General features: G+C 48.7%; 1 protein-coding gene across 4 annotated transcripts in view; it reads left to right on the top strand.

Moving 5' to 3' along the window:
• The window catches only part of IGDCC4 (immunoglobulin superfamily DCC subclass member 4), an 88,821-nt gene that overhangs the window by 46,648 nt on the left and 18,129 nt on the right, over positions 1-24,044 (top strand). For 2 of the 4 annotated variants that reach the window (XM_042039330.1, XM_042039332.1), the window contains 7 exons: positions 12,034-12,168; positions 14,673-14,828; positions 15,351-15,761; positions 16,464-16,628; positions 17,621-17,758; positions 19,191-19,364; positions 19,951-20,184. In XM_042039330.1, the coding sequence (XP_041895264.1) occupies positions 12,034-12,168; positions 14,673-14,828; positions 15,351-15,761; positions 16,464-16,628; positions 17,621-17,758; positions 19,191-19,364; positions 19,951-20,184 (1,413 nt within the window). The remainder of the gene's footprint in view (positions 1-12,033; positions 12,169-14,672; positions 14,829-15,350; positions 15,762-16,463; positions 16,629-17,620; positions 17,759-19,190; positions 19,365-19,950; positions 20,185-24,044) is intronic. The other 2 variants (XM_042039331.1, XM_042039333.1) reach the window with 1 other exon arrangement.

Raw genomic sequence — 24,044 nt, 5'->3', positions numbered from 1 at the left:
TGCTGTAACATGTATGGGAAAAACCTTTGCCTCAAAGCAGGCTGGCAAGAATCAGAATCTCACTGTGCTGCAATAATGCAGGAACTGGAGAACAGAGCAGGGTGATGGGTGGAGGTCTGGGCTGAGCAAGCCACAGGAGGGGTCTCCCAGCAGCTAAGCACATCCCCCACAAGCTGGGATTTAGTGCCGTGTTATTAGAGATGACACTGCGAGGTTGCCATTGGCAGAACATCATTTACGCTGACAGTTGTAGCGGCTTGCTGCAGCAGTGTCCCAGGAAAGTGATTTTTCAGCCAAATATTTGTATGAATGTGATAACAGGGACAGAGCTTGGAGGCAGCTGAAGCACCTTCAGGTTTTTTGTTCTTTTAGTGTTTGTATTGTAGTGCCTTGCAGGTACAAGGGAGAGCCTGGGACAGGGGTGATTCCTGCTCCAAAGGGCTGTGGGAAAATACAGCTCTTGACTGGGATGAGCTTTAGGGATGGAGGGGAAGGTGGTGATGAAGTGAGCAACAGTCGCAGTTGGCCACCACCTTGCAGAAACAGACGTGCTGTTACCACAAGTGGATTTTCAGTCCCTGCATGTGTGAATGACGTGCTGGATGCTGGCTTGGCGCTCAGCCTGAGCCCTGGCCACGTGCTCTGCTCCCCTTGCAGCTTCCAACACAGGTACTGGGCGGCCAGGGGACAGGGAACTTTGGATTTGGGTCAGTGCTGCTCTGGGCTGACCTCCTTGACCTCAGTTGGGTGTTGATCCCATGTGTGCTGCCATCAATGGAGAAGGGCAGTGTTAGAGGGATGGTCCCACCTGGACTGGGGTGGTCTTCCCCTGGCAGGAACCCATTGCAGGGGCAGCAGGGCCCTGTGGGGTTGTGAGGGCAAAGCTATCCACAGCTGTGTATGGGCATGGCATGCTTCTTCTGGGAGGCAAGAGTCATTGGAACATGTAGGGAGAGAAATTGTGGGGCTTTTTTTTTTGTTTTGTTGTTTTGTTGTTTTTTTTTTTTTTTTTTTTTTTTTTTTTTTTTGCATTTTTGCTGTGAGTTGTTGGTGTAACCAGCAAGTGATGCACCACCTCTGGAGAAGGAGACAGTTCTGGCCTGCAAATGCCATGTTCCTATTCCGTGTGCCTCCTGTACTGGACACAGAACTGTCACTTTCCCCTCTCTCCTTTTAGCATCCCGTTTTTCTTTGCCCTCTGGTCTCTCACATCACCAGCAGTTAAGCAGGGAACTGCTCTCCACTTGACATCCCAAAAGCTCAGCCATGAGGACTCTGTTTACAAGTGTTTCACAGCTCTGGTTTCCTGGGAAGCAGGTATCTGAAGCTGTTTGCATAATGCATGTGATGGATTCTGTGAAATGCTGTTGCTCCTGCCTGTGGCAGAAGGTGCTAAGCAAGCCATGGTAAGTGTGAATTCAGAGGATGGCAAGATCAAGGAGGAGATACACAACATTTCATGCTTAATAAATAGATCTTTAAAGCTAGAAGTGACCTTCTGCCTAACAAGCTGTAAACTTTAACTCCATCTCCCTTTTACTGAGCCTGGCAACGCTGGTGGGTTTGAAGCACGCGTGGAACAGGATTCAGCCCATAGATATTGGATGAAACTTGTGAAGGTCTGGTGCAGACGTCAGGCACCCATCCAGACACACAGCTCTTCTTGGCTGGGGTTCCTACAGGACCAACATGCATCCACACCCCTCACGTTGCCGAGGGAAAACTGCTCGTAGCTCCAGTGTCAGCAGCTTACTCTGGGAGCCCAAGGGGAGTTCCAGCTCAGCTGTCTGTGAAGTTCCATGGGGCTCTGATATGCCACACTTCTGACAGCTCCAGCAGCCTACAGTGACAGAGGGTTTGATACAAAATGCAGAGCCCTCACCTCCCATTAAGCACAACAGCTAAGCCCGGGGATGGCACCAAAGTGAGTGGCAACAGAGGTGTCAAGGATAATAGAGCAGAACAAGGGATGTACGGCTGGGAATAGGTGAGCTGTTTCCAGGTCCTGAGGGGAAACTGGTCTAATCCACATGCAGGGTAGCTGTGCATGATGTTTAGAGCTGTCAGATGTGGCCAGGCTCGTGTGTTACTGTGCCTCCAGCTCCTGAAGACTAGGGATGTCTGGATTCAGGTTTGTGGTTTGTGGTCCTCTGGTGTTCTCCACATGCATCTCTTACTAATTCAGGTCTGCTGCATTTTTGAGGCTTCCTGAAATAAGTGTCTGCTGGTGTTCGGTAAGGCTCAGACTGAAGCAGGGTTTAAGCAGTAGGCTTCATTCAGTTCTTCTCAGAGTCCCTTGGTGGTGGTGCAATCCTATGGTGCATCAGCACATCTGCACTACAGGGATCACACCTGGCCTGTCCCAGAGAGTGTGGGACAGGCTGTGCCTTCATGGGGAGGCTGAAGGCAGCTAGGAGTAGAGACTATAATTAGGTCAGCAGCTTGCAGTGGGCTGCAGACAGGAAGGTTGATGTGGTTGGGCTCCTGATGACACTTGTTAATTATTAATCATTGGTGTTACAGCTGCTGAGGCTGAGGGCTGGCAGTACCCTCCGGCACTGACAACGTCCAGCAGCTGGAGTATGTTGGAAGGGTCTGAAGGCATAGCAAAGCTCATGGTGGTGTCTAATCCCATTACTTTTGTCGTGGGATAGACATACGGAGCAACCTTGTCTCTGTCTCTAAGACCCACCAGTACCTACAGGCCTGGAGGGTGCTAAGGAACAGGAATAGGAGGAATGGGCCTGGGTCACAGGGGAGGCTGAGTCAGGAGCAGAGCTGTGCTGCTCTAAGCCCTTGCTTGGATATCTTGGATGCCAGGGATCACTCAGAACACAGCCGGGAGTTTGCCTTCAGTAACAGAGATGTTTTTGCCCAACTCTGTTTCTGGTGCAGCCAAGGGGCAATGCCACGTGGATTGTAGACAAGAATGAGGAGCAGGAAGAGAGAGGAAGGATGGGATAAGGAGGGGCCGGTGGTGTTACCAAACACTGTCTTAATGTGTAGCCTTAGACAGATAAGGGTTCTCTGTGGCACCCAGCAAGTGTCCAGCCTAAGGGCTTTGACAGAATCTGTGGATATCAGTGATGATCTTTCCCCATGGAAAGCCAGCTTTTCTTTCAGACTTTTCCTAGAAAAACAGATTTGCATTGTCCTGAGTGAATGCAGATGCATCCATCTGCTTTTAGTTCTCCCTTCCAAGTTGGCAGTCTCGGTTTGCTGCCAGACTGTGTTACTGTGGGCTCCCAGCGTGTTGTGTGTTCACAGCATCGTTTTTGGGAAGCATTCTGTGTACCTGGCATCAGAGGGACCCCACTGCAAAATCCCTTCCCAGAACGTTCCTCTTTTCAAAGCTTCTCAGGACAGTGGATGCTGCTCTGGAAAAGGGAGTGGGGCACAGCAGGAGCCGTGGCCACAGAAGGAAGCAGGTTGTGTCCTCTGGCACGGTCAAGGGCCTCCAGCCTCATCCCTCTCTGCTGTCTCTGGATGTGCCTGAATTGTAAATGAATCTGATGTTGCAAATAAATCTGAATTGCAAATAGATCTGATGAAATAGGTGTCAGCCCCTGGGAAACATCAGCCTCCGAACACAAGGAGGAAGTGACTGGAGTGAAATGGCTCCAGTCACTGAGGCAGGGTGAGTAAGGAGGAGTTTCAGGGTGACTTGTGAGCCAGAGCAGGCTTCTGTTGACCGTGTCTCTGTGTCATTTCTCTGCGAGAGGTAAAAAGAAAAGCCTTACAGTTGTTTTTTTTTCTTGGAGCTTCCTCATGTATCATCCTGGAAGGTGATGTGCTGCCCTAGGATAATGACAAAGAGAGCTGGTGTAATGATGGTTAGAAAGGTGTGAGGATGTTCCCACTGAATCCCAAAGGCTGGCAAGCTTATGTCCCCAGGACCATTTCATGTTTACTGATTTGGGGGGGGGGGAGGGGGGGGGGATGGATGTCTGTATTTAAATCATGGATACTGTGGCTTTTGTCAAGGGTCTTCTGATGCTCTCTGGCTATTACTTTTGCACCTTTACTTCTGTGAATGGCTGTGTTGTGAACCCTGAGCAGATGGAGTCCCAGAGATGCTGAGAGATGTGCCCAGAGCAGCACAGTGACTTAGTGACAGAGACCAGGGGAGACTGGTCCTGCTGGGCAGCTGGGATATTATCCTGACTGGATGTCAGCCATGGGATGTTCCTGGTGTACTGTGGAGGTTCCTGTTGCAGTGGTGACTTTGCAAAGCAGCCTCTTGCAGCCCTTGTTTTTCTAGTCCATGTTTTTGGCAGCTGCTGGGGAATGGCTGGGGCTTACAGTGCTTTAAGGGCTCAGCTTGAGTAACATAAAGCTGTCTGGGTGTTAGGGTAGGGAGGCTGCTCTGCTGTTCTCTGCTACACTGAGGTACCTCTGCTCCTTTCTTCATTTCTCCTTGTTGGCCTCTCACCTGATCTAGAGGCTCAACTCCCTCTGTACACTGAGTGACTTTCTTATAAGGAGTTTGTGCAAAAATCTGTGAAAATGTGCCAAGAAAGGCCTATTAATCAGTACTTACTATCTAAAATGGTGACACTATCAGTGCTGCTCCAACACAGTCCTCCTGTCAGGTCTCAGCATCCACTGTGCCCTGAGCTGGGGTTTCCTATTGCCTGTGCTACATTCCAGCTCCATGGGCTGCTGCTTCTTCCTCCCACAAGTTCTCTGTGATGTATCTTCAGGCTTCTGAGGATTCAGATGCCTGAAGGCCTGAGGTGTCCAACCTTCTGGCCTGTGGCAGAAGCCAGAAGAGCCCCACTTCTCAGAGCTCTCTGCAGTGGGGCCGCCTGGCTGTGGCTGCCGGGACAGCTCCTCCTGTTTATTTTGTCTGGCTCTGGCTTGGAGTGGTGCAAATGGAGGCGCTTCCAAGCGCTCTGGGGAAGCGAGCAGGAATTCGTCGTGCAGTCTGGCTGGCTCCCGTCCCTTTTGGCGTGATGAGGAGCAGTTCCAAATGCATGTACGCAAACAGAGAGCCAATGTTGACAGCTTTACAAGAGCTGGAGTGGTGGGTAAAGCACACTCCGACTGCTTTGCAGCAGAATTAAACATACCCTGGACATACAAAACTCCATAGCCTGAAGGATCAAGGGTTTGGGGAGTGGGGCAAGAGCCCCCCTAAAAATCCAAGGCAGTTCCTGGAGACCTGCCACTCTTCCTGGGCTTCTGGTTACAGAGAGTTCAGGGTGTCAGCTTGTGGCTGAGCTAGTAGTACATTAAAGGATTTAATTTCTGAGCTGAAATCTGTCAGCTGTATAAAGAAGTTGAGAGGAATGAAAGAGTACTGCCTGATGGCCCCTTTGCCTGTCTGGACTGGGATCCATGTGCTCCCAGGGCTTCCAGACACAGGATGTGGAACTGGGGAAGACATTGGACAGGCTGTTTCTCAAGCCGAATGGGAAGCTGTTCCTAGTGCAGCTTCTCCTGCCACACTCTGTGGAGAGACCCCAGAAGCTGTGGCAGGTGGCGGTCTGAGGAGTGTGTCCAGGTTGTAAATGGACACTCCTCATCCAAACTAATTAATCTCTCTCCATCTTTTTTTAATCAGAGAAATGTATTCAGACTGTTAAATTCTCTGTTTTTCATCTACATGCAAACAGGAGAGGAGCAGGTTTTATGAAGTGTAGGTTGGACATATATTTTAGGATCTGTTTGTTGACTTCTTTGTTGGAGATTTTAGGATTGTAGTTTTGAGATACAAGTGCTGTATGTGGAGGTCTTTTAATAACACTAAGAAAGTGATTGAACTATGTTTTAATCACATGTTCCTTTGTGTGCTGCTTTAAAGATGACGGGATGTGTCACTGCTCTGCTGTAGCACCAACTTAGTGAGGAAGAGAAACTGCCCATTCCAAAACATGGAGATAAATTCTTCCCTGTTCAGCTTTTCAGTTCAATGTTTGCATTGACAAATGCATAATTGCTTACAAAACCTTTGGAAGACATGAGGTAAAAAGACAATACAAAACTGATTTATTGAGCTCATCTGTATTATTGGGCAGAAATAACTTGTTATGCCACTACACTGAGCAATGGAAGCTGAGTTCCTTTTCTGCCTCCCTTCCTGAATGACTCATGTGCTGACACAGACACTCCACAGCTACCTGGGAAGTGAAAGGAAAGGAACATTTCTGTGAACATTTCTGGTGCTGACACAGTGTACTGGGACAACCTCTGCAGTCCCAGTACCAAAGCATTGCTTGTGCTGGGGTTTCTGCTGAGGCACACACCTGAAAGATCCTGCAAGGCTTGGGAACCAAAGGCTGCAGAGGAGGAGTTCTGAGAGAACTAAAGTTTGGAGAATTGGGTCCATGATCTCGTAACCAAAAGTTATCCCATCCTTCAGTGACCGGAAAACAGAACTTGGATCCAAACTGCTGCAGGCACCAATATAGCACAGGTGGGAGAAAAACCCCAAAAAGTCAATGGTAATTTTCAGAAAGGATATGTGCTTGCATTTGGGGATAAGAGGAAGCAATTTTTGACTTAGGATACTTGGGAAGGCCTGATTTATGGTGTTAAAAGGGCACCACTCACCTTCTCTAGTCACCTATGAAAAGTGCCTCATGCTAGTCATTTTTGCTTTCCTCTTTGCAAAGCTGTGCCTTGCCATTTTCAGATGAGAATAGTTAGAAAAGAAGAAATGCCTATTGCTAAACATGCTCAGGTATGAGATCTGACATTGTTTATATTGCCCCCAAAGCAAATATTCCCTAGTGTTTGGATACAACCAGGCAAGAATCCTGCCTAGAGATTTTACATGCTGGTTATCCTGTCCTGAAGTAGAAATAAATTACAGATAAATTTCCAGGGCAGTGTAAAGGGAGGAGAAAGGCAGGTCTGGAGGATGTTTTTCTCTTCCACAGTTGCTGTCAGCTTTATCCCTAGTAGTCCAGGAGGTCTGTGAGTTATTCAAGAAAGGGGAGAGAGCTGGGGAGTGGGAGTAGGACATGCTGTGCAAACACAGCGCCCACATTTTTGAAGGTGTGTGCTTTGCAATGGGTAATTTGCTCCTTTATTGTCTGCAGAATAACAGCAGTGACAGCATTGACTTTCTCTAATGAACAGCTGCTCAGTGCTAGGATCTATTCCCAGAGGAGGCTAGCAGGGATGAATAAGGTTTCATGCTCCTCCTCCAGAGAGGGTGAGAAAGTTTGCAGAACAGAAGATTGTTGCTTGATTGTTGGAGATCTCCAAATCATGACCTGCTGAGAGCTGAATGTGTCGCCATGCAAGTCATGCTTAACCTTCCAGCACTTTTGCTGAGGCAGGGTGTTCATGGAATCAGGAGAGAGGTGTTAGTTCCCATCCAAGAAATCATCCTCTTGTCACTGCAAGCGACCATCACAAATTGGCTGAACAAAAAGTGTTTTCCTCCTGTTGCACTGCCTGAATTCTTTGCTGATACTCTACACTAACAAGAGCAGGGGGACGGGAGAGGATCGCTCTTGAATTATGGACGCATTAGAGACAGAGCCAAGTTATGAACTCTTGGAGCTGGAAATCACGGATGGATGTTATAACTCAAGCCATAAGCTGAAATAAACATTTTGAGCTTTGTCCCAAGCAGCTCCCCTTGGTGCCTCCCTTGACATCCCTGCTCAGAGTTCACCTTCGCTGTGAAATGACTCAATTGGATTTGAGGAGATCAGGCAGCCTTGGGAGTGGACTGAGGTGCATCTGGCCACTCACTCACAGGTTTCCTGTTCTCCCCTCTCCATCTCCTTTTGGGTTTACAGCACACATGATCATAACTGCTTTGTTGTATATCCTCTGTGCCTTGCCTGAACCCAGCTCCAGGCACTGAGGGATGCCTGTGAGAGCAGTGGTACCACCAAGTGGAGCACCCAAGTTTGGCTAATCTTTCCTGTCTCATGATAGGAAAGTAGAAAAACACATAAACTGAGAAGTCCTCTGTAGTGAGTAATTTGGAAACAGTAAACTGCAGGCAATATATCGAAATATTTCTGCAGCTGATTGGTAAGTCTGGTCTCTTGGTCTGTGGTAGCACTTTTGTTGTCTCCCAATGCAGGGGTTAATGAACTGTGCAGGAAAGGAGCTGCCTTCTCAAACTCCTTCAATGCCCCAAGAATTTCCTTCAGTTGTCCCTCAGTACTCCCAGTGATCCCAGAGCCATTCCTGGCACCCCATAGGTGTTTTCTCCAGTAAAAGAGGGTAAAATTGATCCATCTGGTTCAGAAGGGCAGAAAGTCCACAAAGGCCTCAATGATGGCAAGTTTTGATGTGAATCCATGGGTTGTGCCTTGGGCTGTGCAAAGCTTTTGCCTGGAGCAGCTCTGCTGCTTGGAGAGACAAAACAAAGCTGGCAGAGGGGGAGAAATCTCAAAGCCCAAGTTTTAAATAACAGCTCTATGAAAGCTTTTAATGCCTCAGAGCGGCCAGCACAGTGCAGATGCATTCAGTGACCTGTTTTGTTCAGGCAGTGAAAGACGTCTTGGAAACTTCAGCTCTTTTTTTCCTTTGGTTCTGACAACATTCCCTGACAATTTTCACCTGAAATTGTCTTAATGGCAGTGGAGACAAAAACCCTCACATTGGTTTTGCTCTTTGATGTGTGCTGGAATCCCCTGTGTGGAAGTTTTCCTGGTTAGCTGAGTACTGTTCTTGGGAACTCCTCAATGGAACACAGTTTATAGGAGTGAACTTGCGATCCATTGTGTCCAACCAGCCTAGAGAGGTGACAAGGGAAAAATGTGCTCCAAGTGGGCTCAGTTTGAAGAGAAACTTGACTTGTGGACTTGGTCTGAGAGACCCACAATGGAATACAAAGCTGGAGAGAAATGTGTTTGTGTGAGCAAGAAGTGTAAGGGGCATTCATCCATGCACACACCCAGGAATGCACTGGGAAAGCAAGCAGAGCTGTTTATGTTTGTAATATAATTTTCAGTAATAATCAGTTGTGGGGGCTGGACTATTATGTTTTCCCAAAAGTTTTTCAAGGCTGGAACTACGGTAAAACCCTTCTCCTAGTGACTGACAGCACTACCAGGCAGCTGTCAGGGACCAAGTGACATGGGACAAGTGCCTTCAGGTGAATCTTCTATAACCTGTGAAGTGCCTTTGCCAGTCAGCACCTGGGGCCATGCACCTGATGGAACAGATGAGTGTTTAAGTCAGGTTTGAGGAGCTTTCTCTCTTTCTCTGCTTTAAGCTTGGTAGAGAAATCTGCTTGGAAATCTGGCAGGGAATATATTACCATCTGGCTGGTGTTATTTTTTTACTCTAGATTTATTTTTTCCCCCAGCAGTGCAGAAAAGGACAGCTTTTTGCACGCAGGCATGTCTCAGCCATGTCCTGCCCAGCAGGTATGTGGCAGCTGGTGGTGTTGGGTAAAGAATCTCACTCCCATGATAGGCTGGAAGTCTTACCATGGATATTCCTGCTCCCAGAATGTGGGGTGTCAGCTGCTGCCCTGCTCGTTTTCATCAGAAGCTGCCATGGCCCCGCAGGCGATGACCAGTGGGCAGATTTGGCTTGCTGAGCCCTGTGCAGGGTGAGCTGGACCTGAGCCTGGGCTGTGTGGAGATGTGTGACCTCATCCAGCCTTGCTCAGCACAGAGCAGCTCCTCACCTGGCTCCTTTGTACCACTTTTCCCAGCTTGCTCATCACAACTTACTGGGTTCTCCAGAGTCTTTCCAGCACTGTGGCCTTCCCTGCAACGTCTGCTGTAAAACCCTTTTCCTTTGTTTCTGATGCTTTTTCATGTGTTTCCTTCCAGATCCTGGCTGGAAGGCTCCTTGTTCTTTCTCTGACGTTGCCTCATCCCTCTGTGCCATATGGGGTAGAGGTCTCGCACTAACAATGTGCAGAGCAGCCTCACCCATGCAGCTGGGCCTCACTGGAGTCCCTGTGCTCAGTTCTTGTGCAGGACTAATGATTACTTGTGGATTTTAGTGCTTTGTTGAACTGGAGCTGGAGTTAAAAGATAGTTGCTGTCCCAGAGAGCCTTGAGTTTCTCTGATCCTTGAGCTTATGTGCCTGGAAGCTCTCGTGCCAGTTTTTGCATTACGCCCATTTTCTGTCTCAGTAGTTCAGAGTGACCAGGATTTTGATCTGTTTGTCAGTGAATTCTCGGAATCCATATCTGCTGTGTTTTCTTCCAGTCCATTTGCTGTCCCCCAAGTTGTCCTCCTGCAGCCAGGCGTGCTGTCTGTGAGGCTGAAGGTGTCTGTGGATGTGGATGATGGGAGCAGCAGGGGATGTGACAGAGCAAAGCCCTGGCCAGCCCAGGAGACTGGGTTTGCCTGTCCACACCAGCCCCTCTGTGTAGGGTACTCGTTCCACTGGAAGAAGGACAGCTGGCCTGGCTCTTCCCTGCCCCAGGGCAGCTCCTCTTGCTGGTATTTGCCCAGGGCTGGGGTTGGAGGTCAGCATGGTCCAGCCACTGCCCCAGGTCAAGCACTGTGGGTGCTCCTCGGTCTCTGCTTCCATCTGCTGGACAAGCACTGGCTCCTGCTCGCTCCCGGTTTCCCCTGGTGCCTCCTTTTGACTGTGCTCATGTAATACTAGAGATGGAAATCCCTTTCACGCACGTATGGACTGCAAGAACATTTCAGTGTGGAACCAACTCTTTGGCAAGACTGCCCTGCTTAGATTGACTGGCACTGAGCCTGGGGCTGGGCTGAGCACAGCACATTCAGTGCAGCCCTATGTGGCCTGCTGCCATGCAGGCAGCTCTGCCTGTGAGGCTGAAGCTCCTCTGGTTTATATCCCCAAGGAATTCAGATATGAGTGAGTTGTTTGGATGCCACATGAATGGCCCTTGAGGGTCTCCAGAACTGACCAGAGCAGGTGCTAGAGGACAGCATGTTAAAAAACTGGGCAGGGAGGACATGGTGCTTTCCTTGGACATCTCCCTGAGCATCTGACAGTCAGGGTCCCAGTCAGAGTATCCCAGTCAGGAACATTTTGGGCTGGCAACAGTAATGATATCATATTTAATAGTCCTGGTAAATGTGTCCTTTATGAGCTTGTCTGAATCTCTTGGGTTTTGAACTCTGCAGCATCTTGATACACTGAGTTCAGAAAGGTCCTGCTTTTATTTGTTTGAGACCTGCTGCCAATAACTTTCATTGCAGGCCTAAGTGTTACTGGTACTATGTGACTCCTCTACAGTTACTTCTCCCTTCATGAGGACAACAACAAAAGTGTCCCCCAGAGTTAGAGGTATTTGAGAGAGCTGGAGGAACTGGTGAGGGTCATGAACAGTTTGGTCTGCTCAAGTGCTCCACTTGTTTTCATCTGACAACAGAAATTTGGCTGCTGCAAAGGCATTTCCTTAACCTTCCCTTAACCTCTGCTCAGCAGTGGGCAGACACAGGCAGAAGGATCATTTCAAGCAGAATATCCCCATCCCATTCTCAAGGCATTGTGCAATGCAGCCTGGAGACCTTCCTGTAAACCTTGCTTGATTTAAGTGTTGGCTCTTGGTCTGTGCACGTACAAGCTACACACCATTGTCTCCTCCAGATGTGCTATGACTGATCAGTCTTTGTGCCTTCAGGTGAAGGTCAGGACACAGCCATGACCTCTCTGTGTTGCAGTTTACAGTCCAGCATCTGGCTGTTAGAATTTCTTTAGCCAAGTGACTGGATTTTTTCTGAGCTGCTCCAATGCCTTGGCGAAGGGTGAGTTTTGGTGTTCCTCTGAGGACAGCAGTGTCTTGTTTCATCTAATGAATGAACATCCATGTAGCAAGAGTTCATGAAGGTGCTGGGTTGAAACTCTGTTTATTTTCCATGTGAAAATCCTGACATTAATTTTTACTAGGGCCAGCATGATTAGAGTAAATCTGCGGGGCAAATTGTTCATTTCCTTAGTAAAAATATTGTAGTTGTGTAAAAGCAAGACCTGTTTTTCTCCCCCAACCAGGCATAAACCATTTCCACACATGAGACTGCCCAGGGAAGCGCAGCTGGGGAGCCAGGGCTCTACATGCTCTTTTTTCCCAGGAACTTGGATGGACAGACTTCTCTTTTCATTTTTGACATTAGGTTCCCAGCCAGCAGGAGGAGATGTCACCATTGTCGCCGCTCCAGAGAACACCACGGTGGTGGCCGGGGAGAGCGTGGTGATGGAGTGTATGGCAGCTGCTGATCCCATCCCGTTTGTCTCCTGGATACGACAAGGTGAGTATGAGGAGCAGGACTAAATTTTCGTTGTCCATAGGAACCTGTGGATACTACATTCTAAAAATCTATTAGAAGTGGAGAAATCTGGGGCAGGAAGGGTGCTTGTAACATCAATACCTAATGACACAGGTGCTGTCGCAGTGTGGGATGTCCTTGCTAAAGTGGAATTATGAATTAAATCTTGAAGGTTACAAAGCACGCATTTCAATTTATAGTTGTTTGACCTGTGCCTGGATGCCTTTTGATCTAAATTAGTCTTTCTTGTGTGAACTGGAGCAGTAAAGGTAATGAGATGGGGTCAGGTGCCGCTCCTCCCCGCACTCCAAGGTTACTGGGGATTCTGTGGAATCTGCCATTGCACTGGAGAAGTAGCTTGTATTATCTTGCAGGATTATAAAACTTGATAAGATCTGTTAATCCTGTTACTGGGAGGTTTTTGTTCAATGGAAGGATCAAGGAGCTGCTTAGGTCTTGTCAGAGGTGTATGAATGAGCCAGGCTGTCAGATGTTACCCAGGGCTGATAGCCAAAGTCACGAGTTGGATGCCACTGTCACTTCACTGAGAGTCACATCCATCAGGTGTGTTTCAGAGGCACTGACTGAAGACATTCTCGGTTCAGAGGTTGATTCTCCCCCAGAAAAGGCTCTCAGCCATTTTCATAAATCCGGGTCACAATTTAAGACTTCTCTCCCCTGTAACCATTTATTGTGGATGGTTTTCAGCCCAGATTTGTCCACAGGTGGTGATTTTAGCATATAAAAATACTTCCTCTTCCCCACAAAAAAGGAGCAAAAAAACCTTGGAGGATAACACTTTGGAAATCAAATGAGCAAGGATTAAATGTTATGGCAGAAATGTTTCTAGTTTATTCCATGCACTTCACAATTACAAATGCTCAGCATTCCCGTGCTAGATCACTTACTGCTTTACTGAAAGCTGCTGATGCCCATGGTAAAGTAGATATTATTAGAGCTAATTATCATTATGAAAGTTTTTTGTAAGGAAGGAAGACAAGGGTGGAGGGGGGAAGGACTGGTGAACTAGTTCTTTCCATGCTTTATTTTGAAGTGTTTGCTTGGTCCCAATCTCCTTCCTTGTACGGACTCCTCAATTTAAAAGGATGGACTAACAGTGCAAGTCATTCTGAGTTACACAAGTTTTTTTCCAAGCCTTCATTAAGGAGCAGGCTGGGTTACTGGACCATCAGTCGTGTGGGGAACACCAAGGATGTACCTCCAGGTTGCCAGTTTGGCTCTTGCCAGTCTTGGTGGTGTCAGCTAATTGCTACCATCTGGAGTCAGTTTTCCAACCAACTGCTCCAGTGCAAACGGGGTGTGCAAATTGTCTGCTCTGAGTGTGCAGCCACTGAACAGCGAGACCATCTGAAGACCCCCAAAATGCAGGGAGGGGGCAGAGGATCTGCTCTGAGCCACATTCCCTGCTGGTAGTGCTAAGACAGTGCAGCTGCTTGCAGTGGAGGTGGGGATTTTGTCCTGTGTGAGATCCAGGCTCAGCTGAAGCTGGAGAGGTTAAGGCAGGCAGTGCTGAAGTGGTGCTCCTGCAGGTGGAGAGGGACAAGGTCTGGTGGTGCACAGGTACTGCACAAATTGGCTGGTTTTCCCCGTCTGCAAATTTGTGCCAGACCTCCCTTCCAAGGCTTTCCTCAGCTTGTCCCCAGCTCTTGACTCTGTCTCCCACACTCGTTCAGAGGTACCAGTGCCATACCCCCGAGTTTCTCACCTCAGAGTGATGCTGAGAATATGCAGTGCCCAGCACCAGCCTCTGCTCTGTCTGTGATGCTGAGGAGCCCAGGGCTACTTGAAGTTGTTAGAAGGACATCTTGGCTTCTGGCCAGTAATATGGAGCTGCTCTCTCCTCCTTCCCTACTCAGCAGTGCTGAGCACTCAGCCTGGAGAATAGGGAGAAGGCAGCTCATGGCCCATGTCTCTGACATAAACACCAGCGTCCCAGGGAGAACCAGGTGTCTTTCTGACACTTCACAACTAAGCTGTGAACAAGGAGTGAATCAGGAAGCTCAGTAAATCTGGGTTCACGTCCAGGACACAGAGGAGGAGGAACCCCTGAGTTGTCAGTGATTCAGCAGTCTTGCTGACATTGCATGAATGAGTGAGGGGTGGAGGTCTGTGTGTTTGTGATTGGGGTCAGCAGGCCAATCCAGCAGCTTTTCCAAACCGTGTGTTAGCACAGCTTTCCCGTGAATGTGCTATTCCTAGGGCTCTCATTGCAGGCACACCCTAGGCATCAGAGACTGTTCTGATCCAAACCAGAACTTTTTGGATTACAGGCTAAACTAAGCCTTGAGCCAATGATGGCTTGAGCTGGCTGTCAAGCACTGAGGATTGTCCCTGCAGGAATCCTCCTCTGGGCTGGTATTTGGGGTTCTCTCCACTCCCCAGCTGTGAGTCTGATGTTGTTTACAAGGCCTCATAAAGGGCAGCCTGGGGCTCCCTCCCACACTGGTGCATGTTTCTTCCTGCAGATGGAAAGTCCATTTCCACAGATGTGATTGTGCTGGGCCGGACAAATCTCCTCATTCCTTCCAGCCAGCCCCATCACTCCGGGGTGTACGTCTGCCGAGCCAACAAACCCCAAACCAGGCAGTTTGTTACCGCCGCAGCTGAGCTCCGTGTCCTCGGTGAGTAGAGAACAGGCAAATTCTCAGGTAGAAATGCTGACTAGGTTGCTGTGGATTGGATGGTCCAACATCCGGCAGATCCCCAAGGGTTGTGGCCTTTGTGGCCTGTGCTGGTTAAGATGGGAGCCAGGTTAGAGCCAAGAGGGCCGGGTTGGGATAGCTCTCAGTGGGAGTGTCACCTCTTGGAGTTTAGTTCCTGGTATTTACTGAACCATTTTATGCCTTATTCTTGTTCTCCAGGGTTCCCCCTTGGAAATCTCTATCAGCAATTAACTTTCAGTATTGTGGAATCCAGCAGGGAGAACAGCCTAGGATCAGGGAACGCATCACATGATTGATACAGAATTTATTTTTCCTTTTGGACAGAGTCTAAATTAAGCCTCTAGAGTCTGCCTGGCAAATCCTATCTTGTAAGCAAAGCTGCTACTGAATAAAACATAGCACTGAGTGGGGAGGAGAAGGGATTTGCTTTGCTATCTTTTCCTCCTCCTTCCCGCATTAATTTGTCCTCTCTCCTCCCAGCTACTCCCAGCATCTCCCAAGCTCCTGAAACCATCTCCCGCACCCGAGCCAGCACGGCCAGGTTTGTGTGCAAGGCAGAGGGAGAGCCAGCCCCCACCATCCACTGGCTGAAGAATGGGGAGCCCATCCTCTCCAACGGGCGCGTGAAGGTGCAGAGCAGCGGCAGCCTTGTCATCAACCAGATTGGCCTGGAGGATGCTGGCTACTACCAGTGCATGGCTGAGAACAGCCTGGGCATGGCCTGTGCCACTGCCAAACTCTCGGTGATCGTGCGGGAGGGTTTGCCCAGTGCTCCCAAGAAGGTGTCGGCTGTGTCCCTCTCCAGCACCACCGTTCTCGTGTCCTGGGAGCGACCGGAGTACAACAGCGAGCAGATCATTGGCTTCTCCTTGCACTACCAGCGGGCTGTGGGTAGGTGTCACCTTCCTGAGCAGCACAGCTGTGTCAAAGGTACAAGGCACAGGTTGACCTTCTTTCCCAGCTAGTGACAAGTGTGAGGCAATTGCCTTTTCATTGCAGGTAAAGGAATTTTCTTGTGGAGTCAGCATCCGCCGGTGACAGTGCCTGTGGATTAGCCAATATATTCTAACTTGTTGATTGGCAGTAGTGTGTCCACGTAGCTGAGTTGTCTGGATTCTATGGGACCAGCCACTGCTGATTTTATACATATTGATTTTGTATGCATAGAGTGGGATTACTAACAGTGGTATTGACCAGCTGCATTGTGTACAGGGGGAATCGCTAAATTATCCACACCCAGAATATGCAGTGAGGCACTTGGCTCTCTTGGGGTCTGTCTTCCCAAACAGCCAGCAAGCCAGTGCTCCTGCTGAACTGTTGCCAGAGCTCCTCTGAAAATTAAGCTGGTAACTGCAGCTGCTTCAGCATGGATTAAGGAGTTTGAGTCAAAATGGAGACATTAACATTGAGGCATTGGAGTTTCTGCCCAAAGAAATCGTGTAAGAGATGAGGCTGTGCAGGTGCTGGGGAAATTGGAGAAGATATAGTGATTTTTAAAGTGGATTTAGTCTGTGGACCTTGTAAAGTAAGTGACTTTTTGAGGAGTGTCTTGGCAGTTCGCTGACCTGCTGATCAGTGTTTCCTTGGCTCTAGGAACAGATAATGTGGAATACCAGTTTGCTGTCAATAACGACACCACTGAGCTGCAAGTCAAGGACCTGGAACCCAACACCAACTATGTCTTCTACGTGGTTGCATATTCCCATCTTGGAGCCAGCCGGACATCCTCTTCTATCGTTGTCCAGACCCTGGAGGACGGTGCGTTGAATTAGATGGGTACTGGTGCCTGGAAAATGTTCCTGGCCTGGTTCATGGTGAGCACTGAATGTGCTATGGAGAGTAGTAGCAGCTCCTAGAAACCTAAATCTGCACCTTGGTCTCATCATCAGCTTGGGTGATAAAGGTTATGTAAATAACCTGGCTGATGGTGGGGCCCATGAAAATCCTTCGGGAGTTGCAGTCAGCTCCTAAGGGCTTTCACCTAACCCGTGTGATATTGCTCCAGGCTTGACTCTGGGCCAGACTGGATTTTAACTCAGAAGACACATCTATTGAAATTTTTAAGGGTGGAAGCAGTCTTGAGGTCAGATCCCATAAGAGCCAGTAGTTTGTGTCAATATTACCATTTATCACATAGCATGTTGTGAGCATAAAGGCAGAGTGCCAGAAGCACAGCTGCCCAACGGGAGGCCATGCACAGCTTTCGGCAGGCTGCAGGACAGAGGCAAGCAGAGATGGTTTTGGCAGACCTCGTGTGCATTATGTGCTTTTAATGCTCCTGACGTAGTGACCTGCGTGGTCCCATGTGTGTGTCTGAAGCCTGAAAGACTGAGTTGAAAGCATGAAAGCTGCCTGCAGCCCAGAGCTGTGGTTCTCAATGGAATGAGGATTCCCAGGCTGCAGTTCGGATCTGTGAGCCGTTTGCTTTCGTGTCTCCTTTGTGCCCTACAGTACAGCACAGGCTGAGAGCTGATGTGTGCCCCCCTGCCCAGTTTGCCCTAGACATGGGTTCCTTGGAGCAGTGTGGCTGGGGCCAGCAGGCTCTGGTCAGCCTGAAAGTGGAACAGTTCATCATCTCCCCTCCCCAGACACCCCTGATGGGCTGTGGGGTGTTGGTTCCCCCGGGACACCAAGTCACCAGTGGCTGTGGCAGAGCCAAGGTAGTGGCCTCCAACCAGCTCAGAGAGCTGCCAGAGATGTGTTGAGGTCTTGCTCTGGTCTTTGCTGACTTCTCTTGGTTCTTTATCCAGTTCCTAGTGCAGCCCCTCAGCTGTCCCTGTCGAGCATGACTCCTGGTGACATCCGTGTGATGTGGCTGCCTCCTCCTCCCGAGCTGAGTAATGGCAAGATAACCAAGTACAAGATCGACTACTGCACCCTCAAGGAAGGTGAGGGAAACACTACTGGGGAGTTGTGTCCTCTTCTCCAGTGGTGTTAATAGCATGTGATGTGGAGGGGAGGTGGTGCAAGGCTGAAAATAGAGGCACCCCTTCTATCCAAGGGAGGAGAACTCTCATAGCCTGACTCTGTCTGGTGGTCATGGCAGTGCTACTCACACCACCTCGAGGTGTCTTTTCCTGTGATTGTGGAGGAGCTGTGTCCCCAGGAGAATGGCCTGACCCATGTTTGTGCTGTCCCAGGAATGTCTGCATGAGCAGCCCTTCACTGCCATCTGCACTGTGTGTGTTTTGGCGGAAGAGCTTTATGCTGCTTGGGGAAGAGGGGTAAATGCTTTCAATTTCCTTAAAATGGAGTCTAATCAAAGTGGTCCTTGTGGAAAAAAAACCAAATATCCTGGCCAGGTTGTGTTACTCTATTGCCGAGTTTTATCCAATTTATTTACTTTGTCAGACACGCTAAGCAGGGTTCAGCAGGGATGGTAACATTTACCTCTGCTGGATGTGGCTGTTCCAATTCCACGTGTGCTTGCTTTGCAAATCCTTCTGGGTATTTGCTCTTAAAACTGTCAAAGCTCTGCAGCTTCTCACTTCCCAGGGTCATGATTCTTCCTGAGAGGGGGATGCGAGTGTGATGAGGTGCTGGACATGTTCCCATGTATTTGAGCTGGATTAGTAGTCTGTGCTGTGACTCCTGGCTCTGGTTCTTTTGCCTTGAGCCTGCACATGGCTCAGTGGCATCGTAAAACCTTGGAAACACTTGCAATCCAGGGATCACACTCAGCAGTACGCTGTTACATAGCATGGACAGCGCTCCTGACTGAGTTAACGCCAAAGGAATCTGAAATCAAGACCTCCGCATACTCTGAACAGACTGCATGAATCTTCAGCAAAACCAGTTAGTTGATACACTGAAAATCCCAGGCTACTCTCAGTTTAGATTTCCTGTTACCTCCCTTATGAACTTGGGTGGGCTGAAGAGGGAGCAGTAAAACCTCTGTCTGGTGTGGATGAGGGTGTGAATTTTGCAGAAAGGGCTGCTGGACAGTTCTGGCTCACATTAAGGTGAGGGTTTAAGTACAGCAGTGAGAAGCATTGGAACATCCCATCAGCTCCCATTAGCTGTGTTCATGTCCCACCATCACGTCATCAGAGCAAGGTTTCTGACAGCTCCCTCTGGGCAGGCTCTGTGGTGCTAAGGCAACCTGCAGTTTGGAACGTGATGAAGGGAATTGTCAGTCAGAGTATCAGCTCTGCCCAGCCTTTAGTTCTGTTTTTCCTGGTGGCATAAGACTGCTCTGGGCAAAGCCAAGCCAGCCCAGGCTGTGCAGACCACAAGGGGGTAACAAGGCTTGTGGTTGCTCAGCTGTACTTCCCTTTGGCTGGGAAATCCCTGTTTTCAGTGGTGTCCCCTTGGTTCCAGCAGATCAGGTCACCTCCATTGAAGTGGGTGGAAATGAGACCCAGATCACGCTCTACTCGCTCCATCCCAACAAAGTATACAAAGTTCGGATTGCAGCCAGCACCAGTGTGGGATACGGGGCCCCTTCCGAGTGGACCCAGCATCGGACTCCTGACAGAGACAACCAGACACATGGTAGGAGGCTGGGGAATGCCTGGGATTTGGGGCAGGGTGTGGGGAACTTAAGGCATTTTCAGAGATACTTGCTTTCCTTTGGGTATTACAACCATTGGTTTTTGTCAGACCAAAGTGCTCACCTTTACCTTGCTGCTCAGCAGCCCCTGTACATCTCACTGCTTGCCTGGGCAGTGGGGCTTTGCACCCTCCATGTGCAGCTGTGAAAGTTCTGTTTGTTTGCTTGCTTTTTTTTTTTAAGAACTCCAGATCCCGATATTATGACATTTGGGAGTGAATAGACAATTCTGCCAAACAGAAATGAGCCCATGCCAGACTCCAGTAGTGGTTAAAGATGGTGATACCTCAGAATACATTGGGAAACCCCCATAGTGGCTTTGTGACATTCTTGTTTCCCGTATCACCCAGCTGGGAAAGTCAGTGGTAGAGTGTGACTGTCCCACTCTCCACTGTCAGGGAGTGGAGGCATCCCACTCAGGACAGCCTTTTCCTCACACTCTTCCCCCACTACTGAGGACAGGGAGGATTCAGTAGACCAGGGAAATGGAGTCATGTGGCTGAATGTTTTTCTCTTTTCTTCTTTCAGTCCCATTTGCCCCAACAGAATTAAAAGTCCGAGCGAAGATGGAGTCTCTCTTGATAACGTGGCAGCCTCCAGCCAACCATGCCCAGATATCTGGATACAAGCTCTACTACAGAGAGGTGGGCCCGGAGGAGTCCAGTGATGAGAGCCCTTTGGATGGTGCTGAAGATGAGAGCTGGGATGTAGGACCCATAAAACTAAAGAAGAAAGTGAAGCAGTATGAGCTGACTCGACTAGGTTAGCTGGCTGCATCTTCCTGGCATTTGGTGTGGAAACCCAGGGCCTGTCTCTTGCACTTAGTAGCATCCCAGGATGCTCCCAAGAGGCTCAGTTGTTTGCTTGGCTGGAGATACATAGGGCCAGGACCATCTGAGGTTTTTTAAGAGCATCCAAAATCCTTTCTGGAGTGGGGCTCTTGAGGCTTGTGTTGAGCAGTATCAAAAGCACAGAAATTTCTGATGCCAATTAAGCAGGGATTTTAACCAAGGGTTACCAATATACTTAGTATATGCTAACAAGTGGTTCTTAATTAATTAGTTTTTTTATTGTGTCACGATAAAGAGTGCCGAGATTGAAATCTCCAGTCAGTACAATGGTCTCTCCTTCCCGGTCTGTTTCTAAGGAGCTCCATAATTGCGTGGTGCTTGAAATCTCTCTGTATTAAAGCACAGAGACGGGATAATTCCCAGCATACTAATTTTAGCCCATTATTCTCCTCTACCTCCCACTAAGGGAAAAGGGATGGAAGAGTGAGTGTCCATGACTGGAGAACATCTGAACAGCAGTGAGACCTGCCTGCCTGGCTCACTGAGCTTGGCATTTCCCACAAGGGATTATGTTCCTAACATCTGATTGTATTAATTAATTGATTTGCCCATTGATACAGGATGGAGAGAGAAGAGAGTCATGGCAGATGCATCCTTGAAAGAGGATTTCTGCTTCCTAGAGTTCTTCCGTCCCCCACTTTATGCTTCATCCCTGTTACTGCCCAGTGAGTGGAAACTGTAGAGTGCATGTGTGTCATGCTGGTTTATCTCACACTTGTAGCATATATATTATGCACAGTGTAAAGGTCAGTCTGCAGCACCTGGAAGGACTGTTCGTGCCATCTCTAAGTGGTTTCCCAGCTCTGTCTCAGCCATCTTGCCACTGAGAGTGTTAATAGTGATGAGTTTCTCTGAAGAATTTGGGTCTGTAATTATTGCGCAGAGGAAACCACATGTAAACATCATCACTTGCTGCTCCAACCACTGGCAAGTCAGTCGGTGAAGGGGCTCAGAGTGGGCTGAATTGGTTCCAAATGCTCTGGCATGATGATGCTGAGAAGGCTGCTTGTTCTCCGGTAATTACTTCCTTGAATTTGGGCATCTGTCAAGCCCTAATGGTTTCCGTATGATTTGGCAGCTGTGTATCGGCTATCGCTGTGTCAGGAGCGCAGTCTCGGGTTTCTCCCAGCCCAGGATGTTCCCTCTGCTCCTCTCATGCTGTTGAATGATGTGCTCCTGCACGCATACAGTAAAGGAAGGGGTCAGGAATCTGAGGAAGGCAGGGGGTGTACACATGAAACAAGGAGTGGTTGGGATTTAGAAGGGTTTAGTTTTATGGCGCAGAACTGCCCTGTGCAGGTACTTAGGACTGCAGCTTGTAGGTAGAGCAGGTAGTGGTCTCAGGAAGGACTGGCAGCCCTAATGTGATCTGGGCTGATGGGGAATTAGCTGGGGGGATTTCCCAGCTCATGGATATCTGCCTGGAAAGCACAGCACTGGGAACCTCTCCTAAGATCCATCTGTAAAGACAAATAACACTGTCTCTTGGGATTACCTACAATGGTCATTGAGTCCAACTGCCTGGGTACCTCAGTGCTGACCAAAAATTAAAGCAAATTCTGTCCAAATGTCTTTTAAACACTGACAGGCTTGGGGTATCGACCACCTCTCTAGGAAGCCTGTTCTGGTGTTTGAAGTGGTGTCAGGAAATCCCAGCTTGGGCACTGGGAATAACAGGCTGAGCTCAGATGTGGTGCATTCCGTGTCAGTACAGACAAGGTCCAGAGCGGTCACTACACGTCCCTTGGCTCCACAGCTCCGTAGTGTCACTGAAGCCAACATTCTGCCCCTTGTCTTGGTTTGAAACAGAAGACTTCTCCCATCTCGTGCTAATCTCTGGAGCAAACCGTGTCTCCTTAGAATGGCTTCGTTAATGGTACCTTGTGTCTTACCTGAGAGGTGTGTGCTGCAGTCCTGTGAGAGAGGTAGGCAGCTGGTTAAGGGGACATAGGAAATCCAGCAATTTCATGAGTCCACAAAATCAGAAGGAAGCTTTCCTGAATCGCCAGGAGGACTTTTCCCTGAAAAATTCTTAGTGACTTCCATCAATGTTCTAGCACTTAGTCTCTTGGATGTGCAACTACCAGGGCCATAATTTATGTGAAAAATAAATGGCAGGGATCTGATCCTGTCTTCCACATTCCCATGAAGGAAGATTGCATTCCTCTGGAAGTAATGCTCTTGAAATCAGGGTGTTTTCCCACTTAAAGGAAAGTATGGCTTATGGCACCTGGCCAATATGAACACCTTGAAACGCTGAGTGAAGCAACGTATTTAGCATATTGGATATATTATGATGCCATCCAGATTAGTGATTTGAAATGATCTGGTCTAGATTATTCTGCTTATATTTAATGTATGATGGAATGCAGTGAAAGACATCTGTTTTCATGCTGCCTACCAGCTTCTTGACAGCTTGATAGAGTTTTATGTCTGCCTGTTCTATGAGCTTGAACATCTGGGCCTGTGTATAAAAGTTGAAGCCAATCGTCTGACTGAGAAATCCAAAATACCCCTATTTTCAGGATGTGAGGTGCTTGATCTTGTAGTCAAGCTCCCCTGGCATCACGTGTAAGCAGCTGCTGTATTGGTCCTGCCCAGGGATGGAGATGGAGGACTTGACCTTTTCTTCACTCTGTTCTACAACAGGAGCTGCCCACAGCTGCATTGCATCTGTGAGCTTTTCCTCATTGTTTTGGATCGCACTGTCCATGATGTGCTCGTGTCCTAGTGAAGCCCAGCCCAAAGCTCAGGCAGAAGGAGAGTGTGGTCCTGGCAAGAGATGGGCTGGGGGTTCTTTGTTCCCCTGAGCCTGTGGTCCCGGCCCTTTGGAGGTTGAGTGCCCCTAGGTCTTATCCCCCTTGTGTGGGTTCAAAACATTCTTCTGTGGCAGGAGAGTGTGGAAATGCAGATCAGGCTGTCTTGGAGGCAGACAAAACTCTGTTTGCTTTTGGGATTCTTTGGGGGAGAAAAATGTGGCTGAACTGTTTTTTATTCTGAGCGTGAGCATTTGTTGTGGAGCAGAGAAAGCCTTTGGTAATTGGTACCATCAGCCTCTGGGAGTGTAATCAGGGCAGTAATAATAAAATTGGCATCAATAAGAAAGGTTTCATTCTGCTTATGTTGTCTGGCAAAGAGAGCAGTGATCTGTGAGGGCAGGGAATGAAGAGGCATGTCCCAAATTAACAAACTTCATCAATGTGCTGCAGCCAAGGCAACAAAAGGCAGTGTGGACTGCTCTGGCTGAGCTCCTGAAGGGACTGGCTTTAGGGAGTGTCTTCTTTGAGAACTTTATATCTCCCAGGTTGTTTCTTTGATTAAACATCTCCATTAAAAAACCCCTCAGATGCTACAGCAGAGGAGCATTTCAGCTGATGAAAGGCTGGAGGAAAAGAGGGAAGTGGATTTTGGACCAGGGCAGCACGGCTTGGAGACAGAGCGCCCTGTCCTGCAGCTCAGTTTGAGATTCCCCACAGTGCAAGGCTCTCTGATGGGAAGAGTGTGCAATGAGGACCCTCAAGTTTTTGGTGTGGGTTTTCTGTGCACTGTTGCTTTTCTAATTGCAAATTGGGAAGCTCTACTGTGGAGGCAAAATAGACACCATACAATAAAGGCTGCCAGTGGCTTAATAGGGCGTTTGAGAAATTGCTGGAAGGAAGATCCTCACAGCAGTGAATAAATCAGAAAGGACTTCAGAAACAGGAGGTGCATTTTGGGGGAGGAGAGAATGTCCTCAGTCCTCAGGAATAAACAGCGCAGTGCAGTGCAATC

Source organism: Corvus kubaryi, unplaced genomic scaffold (genome assembly GCF_017639235.1).
Source record: "Corvus kubaryi isolate FWS band 111438036 unplaced genomic scaffold, C.kubaryi_AGA036_p1.0 37394, whole genome shotgun sequence".
Classification (NCBI taxonomy): domain Eukaryota; kingdom Metazoa; phylum Chordata; class Aves; order Passeriformes; family Corvidae; genus Corvus; species Corvus kubaryi.
This window is presented reverse-complemented; position numbering and strand designations above follow the sequence as displayed.